Below are 25,753 nucleotides of genomic sequence, written 5' to 3'. Positions count from 1 at the left end.
AACCATGGCTGTCGGGCCCACATTGGGGCCACCAGTATCATGGTTACTTGTTCCTGGTGCATCTTGTGCACCACCTTGTTGAGAAGGGGAGTCGGGGGGGAAAAGCGTAAACAAATTTCCCTGACCATTGCATCGACAGACCGTTCCCCTTGGATTGGTTCTGGGGGTACCTGGAGGCGTAACTTAGGCATTGTGAGTTCTCCAGGGTTGCGAATAGGTCTATTTCTGGGAATCCCCATTGTGTGAAGACGTCGAAGACGATGTCTTTGTGCAGTCGCCATTCGTACTCTTCGGGCAGGGGGAAATCTCTGCTGAGTTTGTCTGCCAGCAGATTGAGTTCCCCTGGTACATGTTCTGACAGTAGGAACATGTTCTGTTTGAGAGCCCACTTCCATATATTTTGGGACAGTTTGGACAGTCCTGGAGAGTGGGTGCCCCCCTGCTTGTTGATGTAGTACATGGCTGTGGTGCTGTCTGTAAGGACCAACACAGTTTTGCCTTGTAGGTGTTCCTGGAAGGCTTTTAGCGCCTTGAACACAGCTAGTAGCTCTAGTAGATTTATGTGTTTGGATGCTACGTTCGGAGTCCACCCTCCGTGAGCAGTCTGATGGGATAGGTGAGCCCCCCATCCTGTTAGGGATGCGTCTGTGGTTAGAGTGGCTTCCGCCACGGGTGTGGCAAAGGGAATTCCCTTTTTCCAGGTTTTCCTTTGTCCACAATCGTAGCGAGAGAACCAAGGCCTGCGAGACCACCACTGGATCGTCCCATAATCCGCCGGCCTGACACCACTGGCTGTTGAGCCACTCTTGCATAGGGCGCATGCGCAGGCGCGCGTGAGGTACCAAATAAATACATGACGCCATCATGCCTAGCAAGCGCATTGCTTTGCGTACCGTCACCTCTCGACCGGTCACATATTGAGGGATCTGAAACAGCAGGTTTTGGACCCTCTCGTGGGAGGGGAAGACGAGGCCGTCCTTTGTTTGAATTAGAGCCCCTAGGAATTGTTTGATTTGGCTGTGGTCTAGGCTGGACTTCTTTTCGTTGATGGAGAAGCCCAACTGGAACAAAAGGTCTACAGTCTTTTGGGTATTGGAGAAGCATGTTTCGTAAGAATCCCCTGTTATGAGCCAGTCGTCGAGGTAAGGGTAAACTGGGATGGACAACCTGCGCAGGTGGGCCGCTGCCACTGCCAGTACCTTCGTGAATACCCTTGGTGCTGATCCTATGCCGAAGGGTAGCACTCTGAACTGGTAGTGTTTGCCCTCTATCATGAACCTGAGGTATCTTCTGTGCGCTGGCAACATTAAAATATGAAAGTATGCATCTTTCATGTCCAATGTTGTCATGTAATCTCCCTGTGATAGCAGTGGGATCACTTCCTGTAAGGTCACCATACGAAACTTCTGGGGTTTGATAAACTTGTTCGCTGGGCGCAGATCTAATACAGGGCGCATGGTTAGATCTTTTTTGGGTACAAGGAAGTACACTGAATAAATACCTTCCGTTACCTGAGATAGAGGCACGACCTCTATGGCTCCTTTTTCCAGCAGTTGTTGTACTTCTTGGAGAAGGATGGCAAGGTGTTCCGGTGTCATGCGTCGTCCCCTCGGGGGTCTGTATGTTGGGGAACTGTTGAATTTGATGCAGTATCCGTGGGCTACGGTGGAAAGTACCCAGCGGTCTGACGTTATTCCCTCCCATGCTGGAAGAAAGGATGTTATCCGGCCCCCGACCGGTGTTGCATGGGAGGGGACGCGAATCTTCGCGTCACTTGGTGTTGTTGGGGGCTTGGGAGCCTCTGGGGGTGGACCCCCGACCTCTCCCTTTGCTCCTGCGCTGGCCTCTTTGGCTGTACTGCCCACTATTGGTCTGGTAACTGGTGGCAGGGTACTGTTGCAGCTGATTCTGCTGTTGGCGTTGGCCACGAAAAAAGCGTTTGTTGCCATAGCCGCGTCTGGTAGTGGGCTTAGAGATCTGGTCAAGAGTTTTGATAGTATCGTACTCTTTTTTAGCCATTTCCAGAGCCTCATCCACCGCTTTCCCGAAGAGGTTTGAGTCTTCAACAGGTTTATTTATTAAAGACGCCTGTGTCTCCGGTTTGAACCCTGAGTTGCGCAGCCATACATGGCGTTTTAGGAGTATTCCCTGAACCAGGGAACGTCCCGCTGTCTCAGCAGCATCCAGAGAGTTCTTTACAATACTCTGGTTGACCTGGGTTCCTTCGCCAATAGTTGATAGCAGGCGTGTACGTAGTGGTTCCGGCGCTTCTTCGGCGTCCTTGCGCAGTTTGGCCTACTGCGCGTCCGCGTAGCTAGCTAGCAAAGAATTGTTGTTCGCAATTCTTGCCGAAAAGGCAGCCGAGGATGGGACTCTTTTAGCAAGGGCATATAACCTCTTGCCCTCCTTGTCAGGTGGTGCCTCACTGGTGGACAGCGGCACCCCTGCCCTCTTCCTTGTATTAGTTACTACAAGGGAATCCGGAATGGAATGTCCCCTGATGTACAGCATGAATGAGGGTGAAGGAGTGAAAAGTTTTTCAATCCTTGGATTAACTCCTCTGATTAGTGCGGGTGTGGATAGCGAAGGGATGATTCTTCTCTTCACTGAAGCGAGGAGGGGAATGGTCTGGCTGACTGGGGGTTTCTCCTTAATTACTCTTTCCACAAAGTCTATTTCCGGAGAGATCTCCCCAGTGTCCAGTTCGAAATGTGCTGCTGCTCTGCGCAACAGGGCATTGAATGTGGGCTGATCGTCAATGGGAGACGTGTTTCTAACAGGTGAATTGTCAGGAGGATTTAGGTTCAGGACATCAGTGTCCGAATATACTGATGGGGATTGCCAGGGATGAGAAGGTCCTTCTTCTGGATTTTCTCCGAAGCCTTCTCCTACCATGTCTGGGCTGTCTTCCAGACCTTCCTCTTGGTTCTGTCCCTCTTCATTGTCCAGAAAATCATCCTCCTCTTCCAAGTATTGTTCCTCACCAGTGAGGTCATACATGTTATGGAAGTCTAGGGCTGTGTCCTGCCTCGGGTATTTGGCCCTGGGGTCCTCCTGAGGCCCTTCTCTTGTTCTCTTGGGAGTGGGAGGGTTCTGGGTGTTCATAAACCTCTCCATTCTCTCCATGCAGAGATGGAGCCTTTCCATGGTTTCATGGGGTACCCCTGAGCGGTCTAGCGGGGGAAAATTAGTTTCATCTTGCTGAAAACGGCTCGACCTCTCCCACAACGTCGAGGAAAGTGTCCCGTCGCCTTCCGAAAAGCCTTCCGGTGTGCTGGGGTCCCCCCGACTGAAGGGGGTAGTCCCTGTCTTTCTTTGGGCTTTTTCGGCGTGTCTTTCGACCTTTGCGTAGCGCTCGACGTGTCTTTCGGCGTACACTTCTGGGCGTCGGCTACAACGATCCTCGCCAAGCTCTCTGTGACTCGTTTGTCAGTGGAGGGCTGTGGTTTCGACATTACGGGTGTCGAGCGTTGTACGGCGGCGTGCGCTCTCTGCTGGTGCGCGTCGGCCGATGGTTTGGGGGCGGCGCCCTTATTTGCCGAAAGCCCAGTCGCTGGTCGCGGCTGCGAGAGGGGCTTCGAACCCGAACGGTCCGAGGAGGCCGCCGGTGTAACCTGCGTCTCCTTGGGCGCTGATGCTCTCTTAGAAGAGCTATGGGTTGTGTGTTTATGTGCTGTATCGTGTGCGTCAGTGTCGCCGGGGTGTTCATCCCCATAAGCAGGGCATGAGCCGAGCCCGTCGGGGCCGGGGACAGACGACGAAGAGCGCGAGCGCTCTTTAGAGGGGTGTACGACTTCCGTAGCGGAGGTCGTGTTATCACGTTCCTCGTCACTGTCGGTGGTAGCAGCGGCGGGTGAAGACCCAGCCTTCGACATCGCGTAGGCCGCCCACCTCTTGACCCTACGGTCTTTTAGAGTCTTTGGCTTTAGAAGCCGACAAGCCGAGCAACCGTCCTCTTTGTGATCGAGGGGCAAGCAGCGGTTACACCGTGAATGCTTGTCCTTACAAGTAAACTTGCCCTTACAAAGTGGGCAAAACCTAAAGGGTGTCCTCTCCATAGCCGAGGCAATAAACCGTGATAACTACCCCAAGGGAAAGGAAGGGGAAAAGGAAAGGCATTCTCAGAAAAAGAACCAGAGATGTCCCACGACCCCACTCTCCCTACTGTATTAGGCCTGCGAGGCCAGGCCACGTGTTCGGCAACGCCGAAGGATCTCCTCCGCTCGTCCCCTCCGTCGAAGATCTTGCTCGGCGGAGATAGCTTCACAACTGCGTCGTGGGAGGGATCGATATATTAAATCTTTAAACAGGAAAAAACGACCAAAGGTCGAGGAGATGGAATCTGCAATGTCTCTCGAGGAGCTCCGCGTAAAGGCGACCAGTAGCTGGGCGGAAAAAAACAATCTGAGGGACCTCGACGCGTGAGGGATTGTGGGTACAACACACGTCACTATAGGGATAGTATTTCAGACACGCCTTGTCGACGTCCCTTTTCGACTACGAAAAACAAAATGCAATACTCCGCAGTGGCCACTGGATGTCGGACCTATGCACAGCATGTGATTCTAAGCAGATTAACAAGCATCAGAAATATATATATATATATATATATATATATATATATATATATATATATATATATATATATATATATGTTTTGGGGGGTTTGGCGTTGGGTTGTGGGGGGGTTTCCCCTCACATATATGGTACAATTGACCTTCACAATTCGGTCAATTGTGAAAAGGTCAATTGTCATTCGAGCAGTTGTAAAACGATCAATTCGTATACAACCAAAGCAGGTAAGCTTACTTACCTGCTGGACGATTCCTGCAGTTTCTGGCTGTTGCTGCATTTTAAGGATCCTTCCTGGGCCTCAGCCTTCAATGCTAGGACCGTATTGATGCTGTTTTACCACTAACCACCCAATTTACTGCAGTGGTTGTCCAATCATGGCGTTAGAAGCTGCCATTGCCTGGAAGGGTAGAGACACCAATTCCACACCTCATTTCGTCCTTTTGACTGTCGTGGGTCGCCTCTACCTTAGCCTTCTTTGTCGGACCGTTTTCTACTGGTGTGCTGCCTTGCTTTGTTTGTCGAGCCACCAGAACATGCTTTGTTGGGTTCTCCTGCCTTTCTGATGTCAGCCTGGCCATTGCTTCTGGCCAGAGTGTCCTACTTACCTTCTTTGTTGTCGTTGGTCTGGGGTTTAAGTCTCTGGATGTTTGGATCTGGTAAACTGCCAATGAAAAGAAGACTAGCACTCACAAGTTGTTTGGGGCTTTCTGAACCGGCCTTTAGGGAACTGTAGCTGGGAGCACTTACCTCTGTGCCCTGGGTTGGGGGTTTATTCTCAATACTCTCAGGGGTTCCCCATGGTCCTCGTTTGAGGCTTTGCACAGGCAGACATTAACCACATTTTCTCATTGGTTTACATTTGGGCGGATTCCTGGTGAGCTGCATCTCCCCATGGACTGTCTCTGTAGTTCTTCTTTGGTGTATCCACTGGTGTCCCCTGCGGTTGTTTGCCACCATAGCCACACCTCTGGGGTAGAACTTACTTGCCTGCCTTTTCGCCATACATGCAGATATACCTATTGACAGTTTTGTCGCTTCCTTCGCCTGAAAAATTTGCAAAGTGACCATTACTTCCCTCCCACTAGACTTATTTAACACAGGATCCAACTTGCGTCCACTCTCTTTTAGACTGAAGTCTGACGTTTTAGATTGCACCCATGACATTTAATGTATTTTTTAAAGTCTTGTATTCCATTTCTGCCTAAGTCAATGCCCGATTACACCATTTTTAGTGATTATTTATTTCTCGCAGTGTCAGCCGAAATGTATCTTATCTTTTGGTGGCCTATGGCTGTGTATTTAAACGGTTCCCCTCCTCTAGGCCCCACAGCAGCAGTGAGGTGCACATGCATTTTTTACAAATGCAATGTCCTAGAGGTTTAGGGTCACAGTGATTGTCTTAGGATTTGCAGTCTGGTGTACTATATTATAAACACGGTCTTAAAGTCAGGTTCCCCTTTCTTCCATCTGTACATGGAACGCACCCATCAACAGGCAGTGGACCTACAAAAAAGTATGGGAGTCTGTTTATTTTATGAAAATGTACTAGATTTGTATATATGTACTACGTAGTTTTACTGTGTTACGTTTACTTAACGTACTTATTGAACTAAGATATATATGTGACATGAAGGTGTATATTTTTCTGTATACTAACTACATCTGTGTAAGCCTACTTCCGCCCCCTGGAGTTAAGCTCAGCTGCTCTGCAAGATTACCAGATGTACATAGTTTTAGGAGTGGGGTGCACAGCCCTGCCTTGAGGTTAGTGGTTGTAATGCCCTCAGAGGGTTGTATAAAACCGTAAGCAGCCTGCAGGTTGGATGAATGCACGCCAATCGCCTCCTCTCTCCCTCCCCCATCTGAAGGCAGGAGTCACAAACTCAAACTTTGCCGGGTAACAGAAGTTGAACTAGGAGAAGTTCAAGATGGGTTCAGAGACTTGCGCTATTCTTTTCACAGTGTAAAATCTTAAGTAAACCTGCTGACTTATAAAGCAGAGTAACATGCTTTATTACTTTTATGCACAAACGTTTCTGAATTTCTCCCTCGAGTATAGATTCGGTATCTGCACCATGGTACTCCCCCGGGATGAAAGTGCACTCTATAAATCTGGGTTGTTACTGAGAAATGGGGGAAGAGCTGAACTAAATCGACTGGGCAACTGGAGGGGGCAGAGGAAGTTAGTATCTGGCTGAAATCCTCTGCCTCAGACTGTTCTGGTGGAGGGGAGGTGGACAGGCTTTGGGGCAGAGGACCAACACCCATTTTGTAACCCCTTATAAATTGCCAATATTTTCATGAGGAGCATGTACCTTGTGTAAAAGGTGCAGTCCAGGCTCGCCTGCACTGCACCCACATGAACTATCCCTCGGTGGGTGTGCGAGGGACTTTTCAAATGTCAACTAAATGGGGTTGTGAATGCTCCAGAATGGGGCACTGTTTGTTGGGCTGTGTTGCAGGTGGTCTATTCTGCGCACTGAGGGCCAGGGCCGGCCCTAGAATTTGCGGAAACCTGGGCGGCAAGACATGTGTGGGCCCCCCTTATTTGTATAAATAGTGGCATCCATGATCTTATAGAACATTAGATCACAGAACAAGTCTTTAATACACAAAAGGTACCATGGGAAGTTACATTCAAAACATGTCGTCATGAGCAGGAGACAAATACACTGAAGTCCAGTATATGAATTATCACCGTTAATATTTACCCATGTTACACAAAGCGAAAAAGGGTCCTGTAGTTCCAATGTGATCGGCTCCATGTAGTCCATAATGACGTGTACGTCATTGTTTATATCCAGCTGGCTCAGACCAAACGCAGTCGTTGCATGCAACCTCGTTGGTGCTTCGACCAGTTGGATCAATACCATCCCCTTACCTGGGAAGGCCTCCCAAACATATGGGGTTAAGGGTTCGAGACCTGGGAGTACAGTAGAAATGTACTTTGCTGGGAATCGAGTAGAGGTCCTGGAAAAAAAAAAGTGAGGGTCCCACAGCAATGGGGGAAAACGGCACGTGGAGTCTCAAACCAAAAAATTGCTAGGACTTCTAATGACTCCTGGAACAAAACAGGAAAACCGAGGCCTGAGACATTCCACATTGAGAGTAAACGTGCACATTTCTAATCAACACTTAGTCATCCTTCTGAATAAAGAATGTTGCATGGAATAACTGTGCGTTGGAAGTCAAACAAAGCCCTACTGCCAATACCCACTGCATACCGAATAAGAAAGTATAAACAGATACAGCAGTTAAAAAGAGCCACCTAAGGGTCCAACAGCATGCTGTGTACAGGACAACCGAACTCCAAGCATCATGGGTAAATGCCCCCAGAGAGCCAACATAGTCATGAAGGCTCAACCATGCAATCTAAGGCCGACCCTGACCGCCTCCCAAACTTCAAAAATAAATGTCTTTGTTCCACTTTATATCATTGCCCACACATTGCCAAATTGGTCACTGCACACTGCATAGTTTTTCAAAAAGTAAACCGGTATTTTGGCATGGAAGGAAGGTTAGATTAAACTATAGCATGACTCAGATCTCCTTCCATGCCATTCTAGTTCACTGTAAATCAAAAGTAACCTACCTGTTCATAAAAGTACAGCGCTCTTTCAAAGTTCTTCAGGCCTGTATATATCATTCCGCCATAGTAATAATAACATAAAAAGTGCTTGGCGTCAAAGGCCCCATTTTCTTTACAAATGTCCATCATGTCCACGTCTATGTATGCAAGAGCAGGCTTGAAACATTTTGCTAACAAACAAAGCTGAAAGAAAATAAGAGGAAACAATTATACAAAGCAACAGATGCACTTCATTGTTAACATTAATCCTTTCAAGAGTTACTGAGAGATGGGATCTCTAGGGACCACACAAGATACGCATCTGTCAGCCAATGTGTGTAGAAACTTAGTGAGCCCCCAAGTATCAGTGCAACATTTTTAGCAACAGCAGAAAAGCAACCTTGGAGAATTGCTTTTTAAAATAACAGAATGAGCAAACAGAAGCTTTGCAAGACAACTTCTTCCTCCCTTCTAAATCTCAGGTCGGAGGCAAATGTACATATATTGCACGAGGGCTTAATCTGGTGGAGACCAACAATGGGTTTTTAAAAAGCAAAACAAAAATGTTAAAAAAAAACAGGCCAGGACCACCTATTCTTACATCTACAAAATCATTTATAACACGCCTGTACAAAGTGTTTCTAGACTATCATTTTAGCGATAATCTTCCTGACCTTTGTCAGCCCAAGATCCTTTTGCTTGGACTTGTAATTATTTTACCTTGTCACTAGGTCAATGGGAATCTTTTTTCCCCTCTCACCTAGTGTCCATTATAGGTTTCTCTGTGTATGCTTGGAGTTGTAGTTTCCTATAACTTTGGACTGACTAATGTACTATGGCAGCACAGTGGAGTACTGGGGGGATGCAATGTAAAAAAAAAAATTTATTTTTAAAAAAGTAGCCCTTTTCTTACTTACCTGGGAGAATTTTTGTTACAATTGCAAGTTTACTTGAATGACTGGTGGCAGTGGTTTTACCTTAATTTCTTTTTAGTCTTATTACACGCAGGCTGTTAAGTCAGCCTCGGTAATGCAGAGAAGGGCCACCATTTTGCTAGAATGGTGGGCTCCTTTTTTTCGGCATTTCTCATTCACTTGCCGTTTGTGGTCTTCCCTTGCCATTCTAGGTGGGAACGACCTCAGTGGAAGTTTTGTATTTGGTGGGAATCCTTTTGCTCCAGAGACTCAATGCTGCAGAGTGTCGGAGAAGGCGGGAAGCGAGGGAGGATTTCAAAACTCTGCTGCCCTTTGTCGTTCACCTTGCCTGACAGGAACCAGGTCCCAATAGGGGGGCTGGCTGTCCTGATTGAATAGCCAGACCACCCCTTTCTGTAAACTGCATGGAGAGATACAGAAGTTGTGCTGTAGTTCCCGATATATACTCCGAACCTGGAAGCTGCTGACAAGTCGACCACTGAAGCTCAACCCAATGAGGAAAATTAACAAAAGACATTGGTAGCGATTTCCAGCGTCCAGAGAGCCTGCTGTGTAACCAGAGCCTGATGCAACCCTTCGTTCCAATCGACCTGGGGTTCCAAATGCGAGGACTCCTAGCCAGAGGCTGATGCGATCCACTAGTCTCAAAAATACCTGCATTTTGAGCCATCCCACGATGTGCTGTGACCTTGCTGGGCTGCAAACCGCCAATACCCTGGAACTTCGAGCCTGAGTGCGGTGCATGGTCTTCCAAAGCCCAACACTTTGATGGACTCCTACTGGATCTCCAGAGATGCGATTCGAATCCCTCAAGTCCCCTCACCAGAGTGCAGGACCGAGAGAGTGAAGAGAATCAAAACGGCAATATTTGTGCTGTAAAAAGGTGACAAATCCACAGAGCTGCGAGAATCCATGAAGAAACCTTTGCTGTAAGCCTCCTCTGATGACTGCTGCTGCAAGTTCCTATCCGGTGTCCAGTTCCTTCATCTCCAGACCAAGAATCCCGGGACCGGGTCCTGTGCTGCTGCATCCTAAAGGAATCCACTCTGCAGATCTTCTTTTCTCCTAAGGTACTGTGTGGGCTTGGGTAATACTTAGCTTAAGTCTGGTGTGCATCCTGTGAGGCTGAGTGGGTGAATCGTATGGTTGGGGGTTTACCCATACCTCTTGCCCATGACTAATGCTGGAACGCACATAGGGAGCCTTCTGTGAAGTCCCTGAACACTTAACTAACCCTGAAGCTAATACTTACTTGTCAAAGTTCTAGAGGATATCTTCTTAAACTTTCCTGCAACTGAAACCCATCTCAACCTGTCTACAGCTGGAACCTAGAACACTAGGGTCCCTCGTCTGCCTCTGAGAGAACTATTGCAATAGACTAGGGAAAGACCGGATAAGAAAAGGATTCTGCCTTGAAAGTATAAAAAGGTGTAAAAGTACTTACTTGCTAAAAAAGTTAGTGTGGTAACTATCTCTGTGAAAGAAGAAGTTAAAAAGTGCCATTAAGTTTATGCTTACCTTTTGAGTTGCATTCTGCCACTGTAAAAAGTCCCCCCTTCTAAAAAGTAATAAGTGTTGATACTGTTCATCGTTGCTTACTGTTAGAGACTGGAAGGTGTCTCACTTGCTAGTCCCCGGGGATCTGTAATGCAGTTGGCCAGGACACGGCCATCGCTATTGGATCCAGTTCCTGGGGGTGGACCGGTGCGGGAGGAGCACCTGGATGAGGGGTCCTCGGGGAGTGGAAAGGGGACACTGACAGATGAGACGCGGTATCCTCCTTCTTATAACACCTTCTCCCCATACCACCATGTAGGATACTCAAACTCTGCCCCCCCTACCCATTTTCCAACAGGAAAACTCACACACCATGAAAGACAATGGACTACCCAACGCTAGAGCCGTTTACCTGCTGACATTTCCCAACACAAGGGTCAGGCAAAGTCAGGCAATTGACCAGAAACACAAAGACTGACGCCAGTTTCCCTTCCCCACAGGGATAAAAGGTGGAGCATGAGAGCAAGGCGAGAAAGAAAGGGGCGACAAGGAGAGAAGCAACCTTGCCCTTTTCGACCCAGATCCACGAAACCTCTGTGAAAGGAATCCTAAGACTGCAAACAATAGGCAGCGTGTGTTGCAGCAGATGTCAATGGTAGACAGAACCCTCCTACACCAATAAGGACAGGGAGAGATGCTTGCTACAGTGGTACCGTCCTTGACTCCAAAGCCAAGCTGTTCATCTCAGCTGGTGAGTCGAAGGGAGAACCGATAAGAAACTGTACTGTGTTGAACGAAAGTTGCGAATGGCAAATTAAGGGGAAAACCAGCTGCTGAGGGGTCCGTCACCACGTGGGTGCTCACTCGATAGACTCTGTTTGATTCCCCTAGTACTGAAACTACCAATACCGGAAGGCCCTAGGACGAGCTGCAAAGAATAGGTCAAAGTGGTCATACAGCGGTCTAGCAAAACCCCCGGTAGAGTTGAGTCTTTGACCGGAACGTAATTGGAAAGCTAAGGGAGATGAATCCCGCATAGTGAGAAAGGAGAAGGAACTGTGTGGTTGGCAAGAGTGAACCTAATGGAGGGATGCCTGCAGAACATGGCGAAGCATGATGCCCCAATGAACATTGTGTTGACAAGAGTGAACCGGACGGAGGGATGTCCACAGTGGATTGTTTAAAAAGATATGAAGACTTGTGAATGCAAAAGGAACCAGACGGAGGGAGGCTAACATTCGAGAGGGGGCTGCAAGGGTGAAAAGCCTTCACCTAACAACTTGTGAATACAGCAGGTGAAATCTTGTGAATAAAAGCCATAGTGAACCTCGACGAGGGAGGTTGACATTCGAGAGGGATCTGAGCCCCAGAAGAGGGGAACCCAGAGGTGAAAGCTGTCCCCCAACGTAACGAAATAGATGAAATCTTGTGAATAAAAGCCATAGTGAACATGACAGAGGGAAGTTGCTATTCGAAAGGGATCTGAGCCTGAAAGAGGGATATCCAGGGGTGAAAGTTATCATCCAACATACATACGAAAGGAACTTTTGATGTTATTTTGAACGCATCAGGTCCTCAGACGCAAGAGTTTTTTCTGTTGCAATGAAACATAACCACCAAAGCTCCTTAAAACTGAGAATGGAACTGTAGTCTCGTGCTGGGAAAGCTTAAGAGTGTGTTGTGCTCAGGAGTCCTACTTGGTCTTGTGTTCAAAACGTGAGAAAAGGAGACCCCTGGCTATAACATCATGACTTATTTATGAAACTTCTTTCTTTGTTGTGAACATTTGCCCACACACTATTATTTAGTTGTAAGGATTGACAATAGTATTATTTTAGTATAGGCCCTTTTATTTGACAAGATACCATTAGGACTTCCTTATTATGATTTGATGGTCGCAACTTGCTACCATCTTAGATTTAGGTTCAGATTAGGCATTTTCCACCCTACCTATACAGTTTATTAAACACCCTTGAACTGTCATCACTCGTGTCCGTCTTTACTGTTACCACCACGAGTTCCTTACATTACTGAATGAGTGTAAAAGCTTACTAATAGGGTTTACCTGCCTTCAAATACATTGTGTCTTTCTTAAAGTGTAACATTGGGTTTCGCTTTCCCTGGTCTGCTTCATATAGATCTAAAACAGTCTTAGGGTTGATACATACCTTTAAGTATCTGGAGGCTGCTTTAAAAAGGATATAGGTCGTACCACCTTGTTTAGCTGCTGCTCTTCTAAACTTGAAACCCCGGGTTGTGCTTCCCTGAAAGCTTTGGTGCTATTCTAATATAGTTTCATAAAGTTCTTACTTACCTTAGAAACTGTATTATACACTTCATAAAAGTATACTTGGCATAACTAGCTATAAGATAGCAGATAGTTATGTACCAATGGGTCAATTACTTACTTTGAAATACATTGCGTCTTTCTTAAAGCGTAACTGGGTTTTGCTTTCCCCAATTTGCTTAGTTCATTCTAAAATAGTTATGGAGTGTTCATACTTATCATTGAGTATCTTGAGACCTGTCCAGAAAGCATATGAGTTGTTTTCCTAGCTCTGAACTTAGTTCTAAAAAGTTATGTTGCTAGGTGTATGCTTGTAACAGGGTTGGTTTATTATGTGATTTCATAACTGAGTGTCGCTGCACGACTGACCGGGTCAACTACCCCTGAAATACTGATTGTATTCTGGAAGTATATCAAACCTGGTTTTATTCCCCCAAGAATAGTATATTACCATCCTGAATGCATAACCTTAGGTTTGACTCAACTGGACTTGCTTCTTGCTCCTCTAAATAACGTTATACCTTAGTTTTCATACCATAGTTATTGAGTTGGCTTTTATGATTGTGTTTATATGGTGAAATAGTACATATTCCCCCAAGATTTAGCTGGGCCTACTTGTACTGAAATAATCCCTTTATTTTTACAATACAAAGTGTTTCAGTGTTTCTTTGGACCATATGTATGCTACAAAGTCTTTGTACCAAGCTACAGCCCTCTACCTCCCAAGATAAGCCTGGGTGCTCCGCCCATTCTACCACCTTTCTCAGGTGGTACAGCCTTATACCAAGAGTGGAGCTTATGTACTGCCTCAGATATGTTTTTTTCTGAATTCTGGGTAGGACTTTAGAAAAACGAACATGGACACATGTTTAACCCAGTTTTCTGCTTTATCCACTACTTTGGGCATTGCTTTTATGGAAGAGCTATCCAGCATCTGAAATTGTAAGCGAATCCCAAGGTTCACCTGCTAGCTTTTGAACGTGCAGGATTGTTTGGCAATATTAGAGGCGATTTCATCTACATCCAAGATTGGCAGCGAGGGACGGCGCAGCAAAGGAGACACACATCTGGGACTGGCGGGGGCTACCGCCCGAGTGCTCTGGCATTGTGAATATTGGAACAGTGTGGTGTGCAGGCCTAGAAATAAGCAGCAGCTATTTCTTTGGAAAATGTAAGCATACAATGAATGAGTGCACATGCTGTGTTCGATCATGCACGTTTTAGAAGTACAAGGCTGGCTACCTGTTCTCTACAAGGTGCCCTGTAAATTAGGCTGCATTGAAGCACCATACCAACAATAACATTAAGTGGGGACAACATACAGCACCATAGCACTGCGAATGCATGCAGAATCATTCTGAAGAAGAACACTATCAGCGTTTAGTCTGGTGCTGGGACATTTCCCTCACTCTCCTAACATTCGCGCTCGCACCAGAGGTGAGCTGCTGCATCTGGGCACAAGTAACTGATGCCCAGAAACCCACAAGGCTCCAGTATCACCAGGAACCTGCCTCGACACCACCAGGTAAGCCCTTCTGGGATTGGGGGTCATCCTGCCAGCTTATTTCACTACGGATGAAACGAGCGCCACATGATATGTAATCAATATATATATTTTGCGCCTTCTGACGCAGAGCGCTCTCCTTGGCCCGATTGGCAGTGGGCCCCCTGCATTTTCTTGGCCTTTGTCCCACCTTCCAAAATGGCTGCCGTATTTGGAAGCACTGGGCTTCCTTCTGCATGCCCGAAGTCGACGCTGTGATTGGCTGCAACTTGAGCCTTATACACCAATCCTGGGAGCTGGCAGGTGAACGCCGGCCCCCGAATCAAAGGCCCCGGTCCGGGCATGGAGAGCTCAGAGGGCCCCCTCCTCCTTTCACCCGCGCAGCACATCATGGAACACTCCAGGCAGGCAATTAGTTACTCCACGAACTTTGGCCTCTGCTACTTTACGCACCCCTGCAGAATACCTGCGAGTTATGGCTGGACATGGTCATTGTTTCGCCACTAACCCTAACAACTGTTGAACAAAGGTGTGCCTATGCCATTCTGCCTTCCTTGCCTTACTTAATGTCACTTATTCCTTCTTTTATCACATTTTGTGTCTTTTGTGCAAACTCGAAGCCTGGTGTTTTTTTTTAACATCTCTGCACCCATCTGAGGTACTAAAGTATTACCAGTGTATTCGTTTTCTTGCTTCCCTTGTCTACTAGGCCACCTGGTGAGTTTGTGCTGGTACTGTGCTGTGCAGCCCCTCCTCTTTCTTTCTTCCTCCTATCCTCTGCCGCCCCTATGGCACTCACCATCTCCTCAATCTTTTCTAATGGTTATACTTTTACCTATTCTCCCACTTTCACGATGTCTGGAAGAAAAAATATTTAAAAAGACATCCTGGCCACTAACCCTGGCCTACCTATCGCAGAGACCTATGTCAGCACAACTTCCCGACAAATCTTCACTGATATCCGCTTTTCTGTCCCCTCTCCAGATCTATGGAATCTTCATCTCAGCTCTACTCTCTCTCCTCTCACAGCTTCACCCATTAATGGTGGCACTAGATGGGAAAGTACTCTTGGTGGGCTTGGCATCATCCAGGTGTATCATTAATGCGTATCACACTGGCACCATCTTGGTTCAGGGTTCTCAACCTAACCTCCTCCCCTCCTCCTCCTCCTCCTCCTCCTCCTCCTCTTTGACCGGTGCCTGCCGTTCCTCATTAACTTCCTTCCCACACCTGCTACTCCTTCCACTCTATCTGCCCCCCCACACCCCTCCGACTGGTGTACCACGCCCATGTACCCCTCCTCGGAAAACCTTCAAAAGGTGGTGACCTCCTGCACCTAACGACACTTAATGAAATGAAAATGAAATGAAATTATATTTTATTTATATCGCGCTCGTACACAAGTGTTTCAGAGCGCGATCAGGCAAAAGGGAGGGGAACAAGGGAGAACAAAAAGGAAAAACAGCAATCTTACTAGGCCCAGTGACATTAAGAAAGCGCAAGTGCATGGAAAAGGGGGAAGTGCATGGAAGGGGAGACGGGGAGTGAAATGTGTGGAGCAGAGGAGAGAACAGAATAAATACTAAATAAAGGCGATAAACCATGGTAGTGCAGCCAGCAAGTGGCAGGTGATAGTTTAGCCATATAAGATATATCGGATAAGTGCAGAAGAAAAGTGGGAGGGGGACTGTATGGGTACAGATACAGAACCCCAGTGCTGGGGGTGGCCTGGAGGCAGTGCAGGAGGGCGGCAGGGTGAGCAGGTACCTGGGCCTGAATGACAGAGGGTGGCCAGGTGCACGATGCCAAGAGAGAAAACAGATCAACAGGGGAGAAGGGGGGCAAAGGCAGAGGCAAAGAGGAAGGTCTTGAGGTGCTTCTGGAACCGGAGATGGTTCTCCTTAAGTTTCAAGGTGGCCGGGAGGCTGTTCCAAAGGGAGGCCCCAGCCGAAGACAGATCTACCCCCAGCTTGTTTCTTTGCAAAACGACTAACCGTGAGGGAGTTAGAAGTAGAGGGGCAAAGGGCTCGAGAGGGGAGGTATTTACGGAAGGATAGTTGAAGGTATTTTGGACCCAGGCCCCAGAAAGCCTTGTGGACAATGCAGAGGGTTTTAAACGTAATCCCTGGGATCGTATCTCTCCAGCTCTGAAATCTCTCCATTGGCTCCCAGTGGATGCAAGGATTAAATTCAAAACCCACTGCATTGTCCACATGGCTTTCTGAGTCCTCTCGAGCTCTTCGCTCCTCTACCTCAAACTCCTTCAGGGTCAGTCGTTTTTTAAAGAAACGAGCTGGGGGTAGATCTCGGTCTTCGGCTGGGGCCTCCATCTGGAACAGCCTCCCTGCCACTCTAAAACTTGAGGAGAACCATCTCTGGTTCCGGAAACACCTCAAGACCTTCCTATTTTCATCTGCCTTCGCTCCCCATCTCCCATGCTGATCTGTTCTCTCTTGGCACCGTGCACCTGGCCACCCTCTGTCCTCCGGGCCCAGGTACCTGCTCACCATGCCACCCCTCCCGCACTGCCTCCGGGCCACCCCTTGCACTGGGGTCTGTATCTGTACCCATACAGCCCCCCCTTTTTTTCTTCCTGCACTTATCAGACCTACCCTGTCTGCTGCCTTAAACCTAGCTCTTGCAAATTGCTGGCTGCACTAAAACGGTTTGTTACCTTTATTATTTATTTATTGTTATTTATCTGTTTCTCCTCTGCTTCGCACTTTCCACTTCTCCCCACTTCCATGCACTTGCGCGTTCTCAATGTCACTGGGCCTAGTAAGATCGCTGTTTTGTTCTCCCGTGTTCCCCTCCCTTGTCTTGTCGCGCTCTGAAACACTTGTGTACGAGCGCGATAGAAATAAAACATCAATATCCATATCATGAGGATCTGCCTGAAACTTGCCTCCAAGCATAACACCTGGTACGACTCCGAATTTGCAGCCATGAAACAGAGTACAGAGCTGTGGAACAGAAGTGGCAGACCTCAGGCTCACCCTCTGACAAACTGGCCTGTTGCCTGCTCCAAAGGCAATACAGACTCTCCATCCGCTTAAAAAAAAAAAGGGCCCACATCCAGGCTTGTGTCTCTGGTGCATCCAACAACACGGCTGAACTCTAACATCTGCAAGAAACTAGCCAACCCTTCCGCAGTCTCATCCTCCCCTCTTCCCTCCCAGGTCCTTGGCAAAGCACTGGCCACACATTTCACTGCAGAAACAGGACATCCCGAGCACCCTTGCATCCCTGTCCCAGGTTATTCTGGGCTCTTTCTTCTCCCCATCTCTATCTCCACAAGCGGTGTCCCGCAAGACTCCAACGTTTCTCCCTGGCTCTTTAACACCTATCTTGCTTCGCTTGCACACCTCATTTCCACCTTCTCTCCCAACTTGCAGCGCTATGCAGATGACACACAACTCTTCTTCAAACTTTCCCCTGACCCTCTCCTTACTGCCTCCATCATTCCTGACTGTCCATCTGCCATCCAGTCCTGGTGTACTTCCAATTATCTCTGCCTCAACGCCAGCAAGACTGAGATCCTTCCAATTGGGACTCCTGCTCTCTCCTTCTTCCCCTCAATCTGGCCACCTTCTCCTTCATCTAAAGCCAGAAACCTTGGAAACATCTTCAACTCATCCCTTTCTCCCTCACATTCACGACCTTGCCAAGAAGGCCCACTTTTCAACTTCAACTCCTCAAAAGAATTCTTCCTTTCCTCGCTTTCCCCCAGAAGCTCAATGTCTCTAGAGCTCTGGTTCTCGCTAGGCTAGACTACTGCAATAGCCTTTTCCTTAATCTACCCTCTTCTCTATGACCCCACCAGCTAATCCAGAATAGGGCTGCAAGACTTATCCTTGGCCTCAAGACCAGGGACCGCATCTCTCCAGCCCTAAAATCTCTCCACTGGCTCTGGCTGCTGCAAGGATAAAATTCAAATCCTTCTGCATCATCCATAAAGCTGTCTGGGGGCCACGCTATGTACAATTGGCTCTCACTATATACTCTCCCTCCGGCACCAACTCTCTGTGTGTCAAGTACTTCGCTAAACAGCAAGCTGGTGGCCGATCAATTTCCTCGGCAGGCTTGCTCCTAGTGAACAGCCTCCCCCTTCCTCTTGGTCTTGAGCTGGATCTCCTCAAAACCTTCCTTACACTTCTGTCAAACCCCCACAGTTGCTGAGATTGATGACCAGGGCCCCTATATGTCCTCCTGGGGGTGGGTCTTGGTGACTCTCTTTCACACTCACTCACACTCATGTAGAAGCACCTTACAAATGCGCAATGAATAAACAAATGTGAAAATGTCCCCAGGAAAACACAGTCCTGTGAAAAAGTAGTCAGCAAAAAGCAAAATTCAAAGATGTAGTGGGAGGAGCCAAGAATGAGACGCAGACACATGGGGCAGGGGGGGGTTCATGGTTTTGCCCCTAAACGTTTATTGACAAAAGAAAAAGGGAGTTAGGAAATGCCCATCTCTCCCTACACTAAAAGGGGTTTCCCTACCTCAAACAAAACTACAGGTCTGTCGGATGTCAGAATGTCCAAAGCAAAAGTCCTGTGTACAAAGTACTACTCTGGCCCTCACATTCTAGCACTAAAGTGAAAGTGAAAAAGTACTTGGCCTTCAGTAGTTTACAAATGTTCAAAAAGGAAATGTGTAATACCAACACAAAAGTTCCAGAAGGATAGACTTCCTTGTTCCAGAGGGTGGTCCCCTTCCCCTCAACGAACATATGCTCATGTCCTGTCGGCTATATTTGTGTAGCACCCAGGAGTAATTGGACCCCTACTTAGCCGCCACCGCCAGACACACCCCAGATCACCACTCCCTGAGCGGCCTATATACCAACTGTGAACCACCTTAGGGAGTACACTTCCACTCTCATCCAGTTCACTGTCAAGTACCTCCTCAGCCAGCAAGCGCTCGGCACTACACCCTACCTATCACGCAAACTATCAGGCCACGATATGCGGCTGTTGCCCCTTGCCAGCCTCCACCTCACCTACCTGGTCATTTTAGGACTCTTATCCTCTACGGTAGGCATCCCTTCCTCTAGCACTGCCAAGACACACTACATCCACGACTTCCTTTCCACCCATGCCCTTACCACGCACCACTGCATAGACCTCCCAATTAATCCGTACCTCAATGACCCGGCTCTGTGGCTCAAGCATTTTGCCAATAAACCTACACCTAATCAACCATGCATACTACAATCCAGGAACGCCAGACTCGGATCTAGAATGCCCCGTGCACCTTGTACTCAGCATAGCCATATTGCCCATATACAGCCTACCTCGCCAACGACAGCCAACCCCCCCCCCCCCTCTTCCAAACCTATCTCATCGATCAAGGGAGCCCTCTCATCAATGCCAGATCCCTTATGGCCCACGCCCTCGACATTGGCGACCTCATCACCGTCCAAAACCTTGACTTCTTAGCCATCACTGAAACCTGGCTACATGATGCCTCTGGCACTCTTCTCGCCCTATCCATACCTAACGGCTACGCCATTATTAGAAATGATTGCCAGTCCAACTTGTCCAAAGGAGGAGGGGTCGCATTTATACACAGAGACAAGATCACCATGAGAACCATTACCAATGCCCAACTCAGCAGAATCCCTATTAGTAAAACTATCCCTCTCGCCAAACCAACACAGCAACACTACACCTCATATACAGACCCCCAGGACCACTTGGCTCATTCACTGATGATGTTATATCTATTCTGTCTGCCAACACTAAGCCTAACTCTCAGATGTTGCTACTAGGTGACCTCAACCTTGGCCTTTCCTATCCTAAAGACAATACGGCCAACAAATTTGCCACCACCCTCGCCAACCTAGGATTCCAGTAGTCCATCCTCGAACCTACCCACAATAAGGGCAGAACGCTCGACTGGTTAGCAGACCTCAATTGTAATACCACGGTCAGCTCCAACACTGCTTGTGCCTGGTCTGACCCTCACATCATTACCTTCCTCGTGCCAGCCACCAACCCTCAGCCCATACCCACCATAGCCTCTGCTATACCCACCAGAAATAAAAAGGACATTACCAGGGAGAAATAGCTCCCTCTCATCCTCCCTATTTTGAACACTTGCGCCGCGCAGCACAAGGACCCCACCATCTTAGTAGACACCTTTAATAGCACTCGTCTGAAAGCCGTTGAGACCATAGCCCCGCTTAAAATACACAAAGCCAAACCACAATCCCACCTGAACTCATGGTTCACCCCGCAGTTTAGCGTTCTGCGCAAAGAAAAGCGTAAGGCCGAAGCTCTCTGGAAAAGTCATCCTAGCATGGCTAACAAAGCCTCCATTCTCATCACCTCACTTAATTACAAGGAAGCCATCCTACAAGCCAAAAAAGAGACGTACAACCAAAGCATAACTCAAGCCGAAGCCAACACTAAAGCGTTATTTAAAATTCTCAAAGAATTAGAATCCCCTTCACCTGTCCCTGACTCACGCATTAAAGACAGCACCTGGTACAATAACATTCAAAATGCACTTCTCAAACTACTCTACAATCCAGAATTAATGCCAAACAAAACACTCTTCACACTCCCCTCTTAATCAAAACCTTGCCTCCTAAAACAACCACCCCTGTCTCTTCCTTGCCATTCAGTTTTACGCCGCTCACCATCCCTGAGGTTGAAAAATCATCTGTAACTTAAAACCTTCTAATTGCCAAGGTGACTCTTGTCCGGCACCGATCATTAAGGAATCGGCTCACAACCTCGCTCCTTTCATAACTACCTTTATCAACTCCTCATTTCAATCAGGAGTGGTCCCTAACAATTTGAAGGATGCTTGGGTCATCCCTCTTCTAAAAATAAAAACAACCTTAAATCCAGAGGTCCCAACTAACTACAGGCCCATCACTACGGTCCTGTTTCTCCTAAAAATATTAGACAGAGCAGCTTACCTACAGATACAGAAATATTTGGAAACTAACAATCTTCTAGGCACTAGACAATCGGGCTTCATACCTAAGCATGGTACTGAGACAGCCCTCTTAGACCTTAAAACCCAAAACGAGGATCTAAAAGATAACAGCAAATTAGCACTACTACTGCTACTGGACTTATCCGCTGCATTCGACTTGGTCAATCACCAAATCCTTTGTCATCATTTGAAATCTGCAGCCCACTTTTCCGACAATGCCACTAATTGGATTAAATCATTCCTAGACAATAGACAAATGAGAGTATTCTCCCCAACTTCCTCTGCAAACACAGCGCCAGTCCCCTGTGGGGTCCCTCAAGGGTCTTGCGTATCCCCCACCCTATACAATGTGTTCACTAAACCTTCGTTTGATGTGCTTGATTATCTGAGTGTCACCTACACCAATTATGGCGATGACACCCAGATACTCGTCCCCATCACTGGTGGTTACACTGTAGACTCGAAATCCTTAAATGACATTTACCAAGTTATCCAAGCCTGGATGGAACAACATGAGCTCTGTCTCAATGCCGACAAGACAGAGCTCCTCATCCTAGGTACACAACAAAGACTCAACAAGTTGAACCCTTTGTTCAGCTCCTTCAATATAGGTGGTAATTCCATAAAAGTATCCAAAGATACAAAAACCCTCGGAATCTACCTAGATTCCACTCTCTCCCTCCACAGACAAACCAATGCAGTCACTGCCGCTTCTGCCTACACATGCAAGTTGATCACAGCATGTCGCCCTTTCCTCTCTACTCAGAATTGCATCACCCTTGCGAAGACATTGGTTATGTTCAAATTTGACTAGCTTAACTCTCTGCACCAAGGCACTAACCAATGCAACCTTAATATACTCCAGATCATTCAAAATAACGCCATCAGAGCCGCCCTCAACATCCCTAGATCAGCACACATCTCTGAAACTAGGAAGAACCTCCACTGGCTTTCAGTCGCCCAAAGGATCTCACTAAAATCTCTTGCCCTTACCTACAAATGCATGAATAACCAGGCCCCTATCTATCTAGCATCACGGTTCATTCAATATATCCCACCTCGGTCACTAAGGTCCGCCCATAGTCAGAGCCTCCTGATCCTTAGATACAAGCTCCAAACAGCCGGAGGGGTTAGCTTCCCATTCCTGGCAGCCAAACTTTGGGACTCTGTGCCTCTCACTATTAGAAATCTATCATCCCTGAACCTATTCAAACACAAAGCCAAACTTTGGCTAGTCACTTCAGATGACCAATTGACATCCTGAGAACCTTATTACTCTATGATTGCCTGACTAACTTGCAATGCGCCTGTATTCCTTTGCTCTTCTTAATGTTTATGTAATGTCCTCCCTTGATGTAACCACTGTTTTGAAGATATGCACCCGGTAGCCTCCAGGCCTGGTTTGCGCTATACAAATAAAATAAATACAAATACAAATTTCTCTTCACTCCGTTTTATACTCCCAAGAATGTTAGCTCCTTGGTAAACAAAACAAAGGAGTCTGTATCTTGGTAGGATACCTGGTGTACTTCCTTGCCAGGTTTTTATGTCTTAACACAGCCTTTTGCTAGTCCATATATATCTTTCTCAGGACCTCTTTCTCTTTAGGAGATGTATTTCATATACACTGTTCAGTTTCTCCTTGCCTGATGTGCTTCTTACCAGGGCTTCTCATATAAACACATTTGCAACTGCCTGGTATACTCTCCTTCCAGAGCTTTCTTATATGAACTTAAATATGCCAGGTATATTCTCTTGCCTGGGCTTTTTTTTCGTGACTGGAATCTGACTGGTATGTTCTCTCTCTCCAGGGCTTCTCTCATATGTATGGGGCATACATTTACAAACTGAGTCCCTTGCATCTATTTCGCTGTGTCTCTTTAAGAGCCCTTCACGTGCTACTTGTTCCTTCTTATATATTGCATTCACTGTTATTTGCTCTTGGCAGGGTTGCCAATATGCCCTGGTGTCACAGCTTCCCTTGGGTGGACTCACCGGCTCTTGATGGTGCATACAGATTGTCCTGAGGGATGCCTGTGGCAGCTCTTTGGCGTTCCGCTTCCTTCCACCGCCTTGGCGCTGTAGCTTCTGGCTCCATCGTGTCTCTCCAGGCTCGGACGGTGTGGAGGCTGCTCACGGTACCTGCAAACAATCTGGAGTCTTCCTCTTGCTTTTGGCATCCTTGCAGCGTACAGTGCCCTTCTTTCAGCTCTCCTCAGCCTCTTCGGTGAGCCAGTTGGCTCCACGGACCTTCAACCAGCTCTGCAGTCCCTCGGTCAATACAGAGCAGACTTAAGTTTGCCAGCCAGCGTCTGCTTGTCAGCTGGTTTGCCAGTTTGAATCTCCCCGCATCAGACATGCTCTTACAAAAAAACAAGAGCGTGGCTTGCGCTCCGGACCTCCCTTAATCCTCATTACTCGGCTCATCATCTTCGTCACAGTACTCACATTTTGATAACTTGCATGCAAAGTCTGGGACAGTGTTCTCAATGATCTTGAAAGGCAAGTCAATTCTTAATAAATTATGGGATGGTGTTTTCACAAGTTCTTTTAGGTTGGTGAGGAGGGGGGTATGACAATATGCCATAAATGCATGTGGAATTAATGCGGCATCATCAACAGAAAGAGGGGGATACCATGTCTCGTTCAATGATGTCATGTTACTCCCTTGAGCGTTGCGTCCCCCATGTGATACTCACTCATATAGCCACCCCCAGGGACAGTATCAAGAAGTGGCTTCCATCCCCTGGCCACATGCAGAGCGGTCACTGCTGGAAAGGAGTGATGACACCATCGGATTCATTACAGTAGTCATTGAACACAAAATATTGCCAGTAATAAGGTCACCAAAAAGCAATTTTTATATTCACCAAAGTATAAGGCTGTAACCTGAATAATGACCCCAAACCTCTAATAAAACCACCACAATGACTGACCCGAACTGAATTTGTAACTGTTACCCAAGGTCTCATTACAACCCCTTCTGGAACCTGAACCCTTACCCAACACTAGACCTGCAGTGTACCAATGCATTTTTACATATCACTCAATACAAAACACCAGATAGAAAACGAACAGAGCCTCTGGCTTCAACCCCATTACCAGTTTGCCATACATTTCATAGCGAGTCACCCTAACCTAAATCCTTGCTCTAATCCAGGTTAATTCGGAGGAATTTATTTGAATACAAATTGGTCGAATTTGTGTTTCCCAAATTATTTATTGTGAAATGGGAAATGCGAGGGGAGACCCACCTGCGCTCCCCCTCAGTTACCCACTCACTTTCTAGATACCTAAACCCAAACCACCATCTACATATTTGCAGTAAAAATAAACACTGCAAAAAGTTCAGGAAAGAAATGCAATCAATTTATATTCGACCAAAGTGGCGAATACCCTAATCCCAACATTAGCCTTACCCTAAACACAACTCTAACACTTACCCTAATGTTTATTCTAACATAACTCCAAGGTTTTTCCTACTCCCATTCTATGGCAACATCACTAACCCTCACCAATCTCCCTCTCCCTTTCTTTAGCACGTACCCAAACCTTTACGCTATTAGCCCTAGTCTTACCATAGCCACCACTTTTAAACGTAATGACACAATGTACTCTAAACAAACCCCCAACACCAACTGTCCTGCCACAACCACCCCAACCCCAATTCTAACCAAAACCTTACATTTACCCATCCACCTATCTCAACCCCAAAAGCGCAATTGCAAGCCTACTAAACGCCCCCTTAACCTGCATTTTTGACTACTTTTTGATTGGGGAATTTTTTACTTCAGAATGATTTTCACCACAAATTGTTCACTGACATTTTTGTTGGAACATTTCAACTGGTTTCTGGTTGTTTGGGGGTAAAGCCTTCTTAACCGGATATCTGCAATTTTACAGATCAGAGATCTCACTGATATTGCATGTGTGCTCACAGATTGACCAGCGGCATGGGATGTCAGATTTCAGGCCCTTTTAACAAAATACTTAACAGCAATGTATCCTCAAGGGAAAAGTAATTAAAGCGTTTCTGCAAATGTGCATTCTTGTCATCAAATTGTGGAACACATTAGATACCTATCAACACCCAAAGCTCACCCTATGGGTGAGATGAAATTGCGAGATGAAATTGAAAAACCTTTGCTAATTAAATACATCCGTACAAAGTGCACTCTCTCCCAAGGATTACCCGGATTGTCGAATAGATTTTATTAACAAACAAATATCAGTGTTTACTGTACCGCTTTCATGAATGTTTACGTTCAAATGTATTTGTTCATCAATAGTCCTAGATTGTAAAGTTTACCATAACCAGTCTTTCCTTTGGTCAGCAGCTAACCACTTGCTAGATTTTATTTGAGCAACGAGCAAAGGACAGTACTTGAACTCAGCCTCTTCTATTGAAAGATAATTCAATATCAAGATACACACTT

General features: G+C 46.9%; 1 protein-coding gene across 1 annotated transcript in view; it reads right to left on the bottom strand.

Moving 5' to 3' along the window:
* COPS3 (COP9 signalosome subunit 3) overlaps positions 1-25,753 on the bottom strand; it is a 351,396-nt gene that overhangs the window by 153,809 nt on the left and 171,834 nt on the right. The window contains exon 6 of the mRNA XM_069645733.1: positions 8,168-8,347. Within this exon, the coding sequence (XP_069501834.1) occupies positions 8,168-8,347 (180 nt within the window). The remainder of the gene's footprint in view (positions 1-8,167; positions 8,348-25,753) is intronic.

Source organism: Ambystoma mexicanum, chromosome 2p (genome assembly GCF_040938575.1).
Source record: "Ambystoma mexicanum isolate Mex_15411 chromosome 2p, UKY_AmexF1_1, whole genome shotgun sequence".
Taxonomy (NCBI): domain Eukaryota; kingdom Metazoa; phylum Chordata; class Amphibia; order Caudata; family Ambystomatidae; genus Ambystoma; species Ambystoma mexicanum.
The sequence above is the reverse complement of the archived record's forward strand: the minus strand, read 5'-3'. Positions and strand labels throughout refer to the sequence as shown.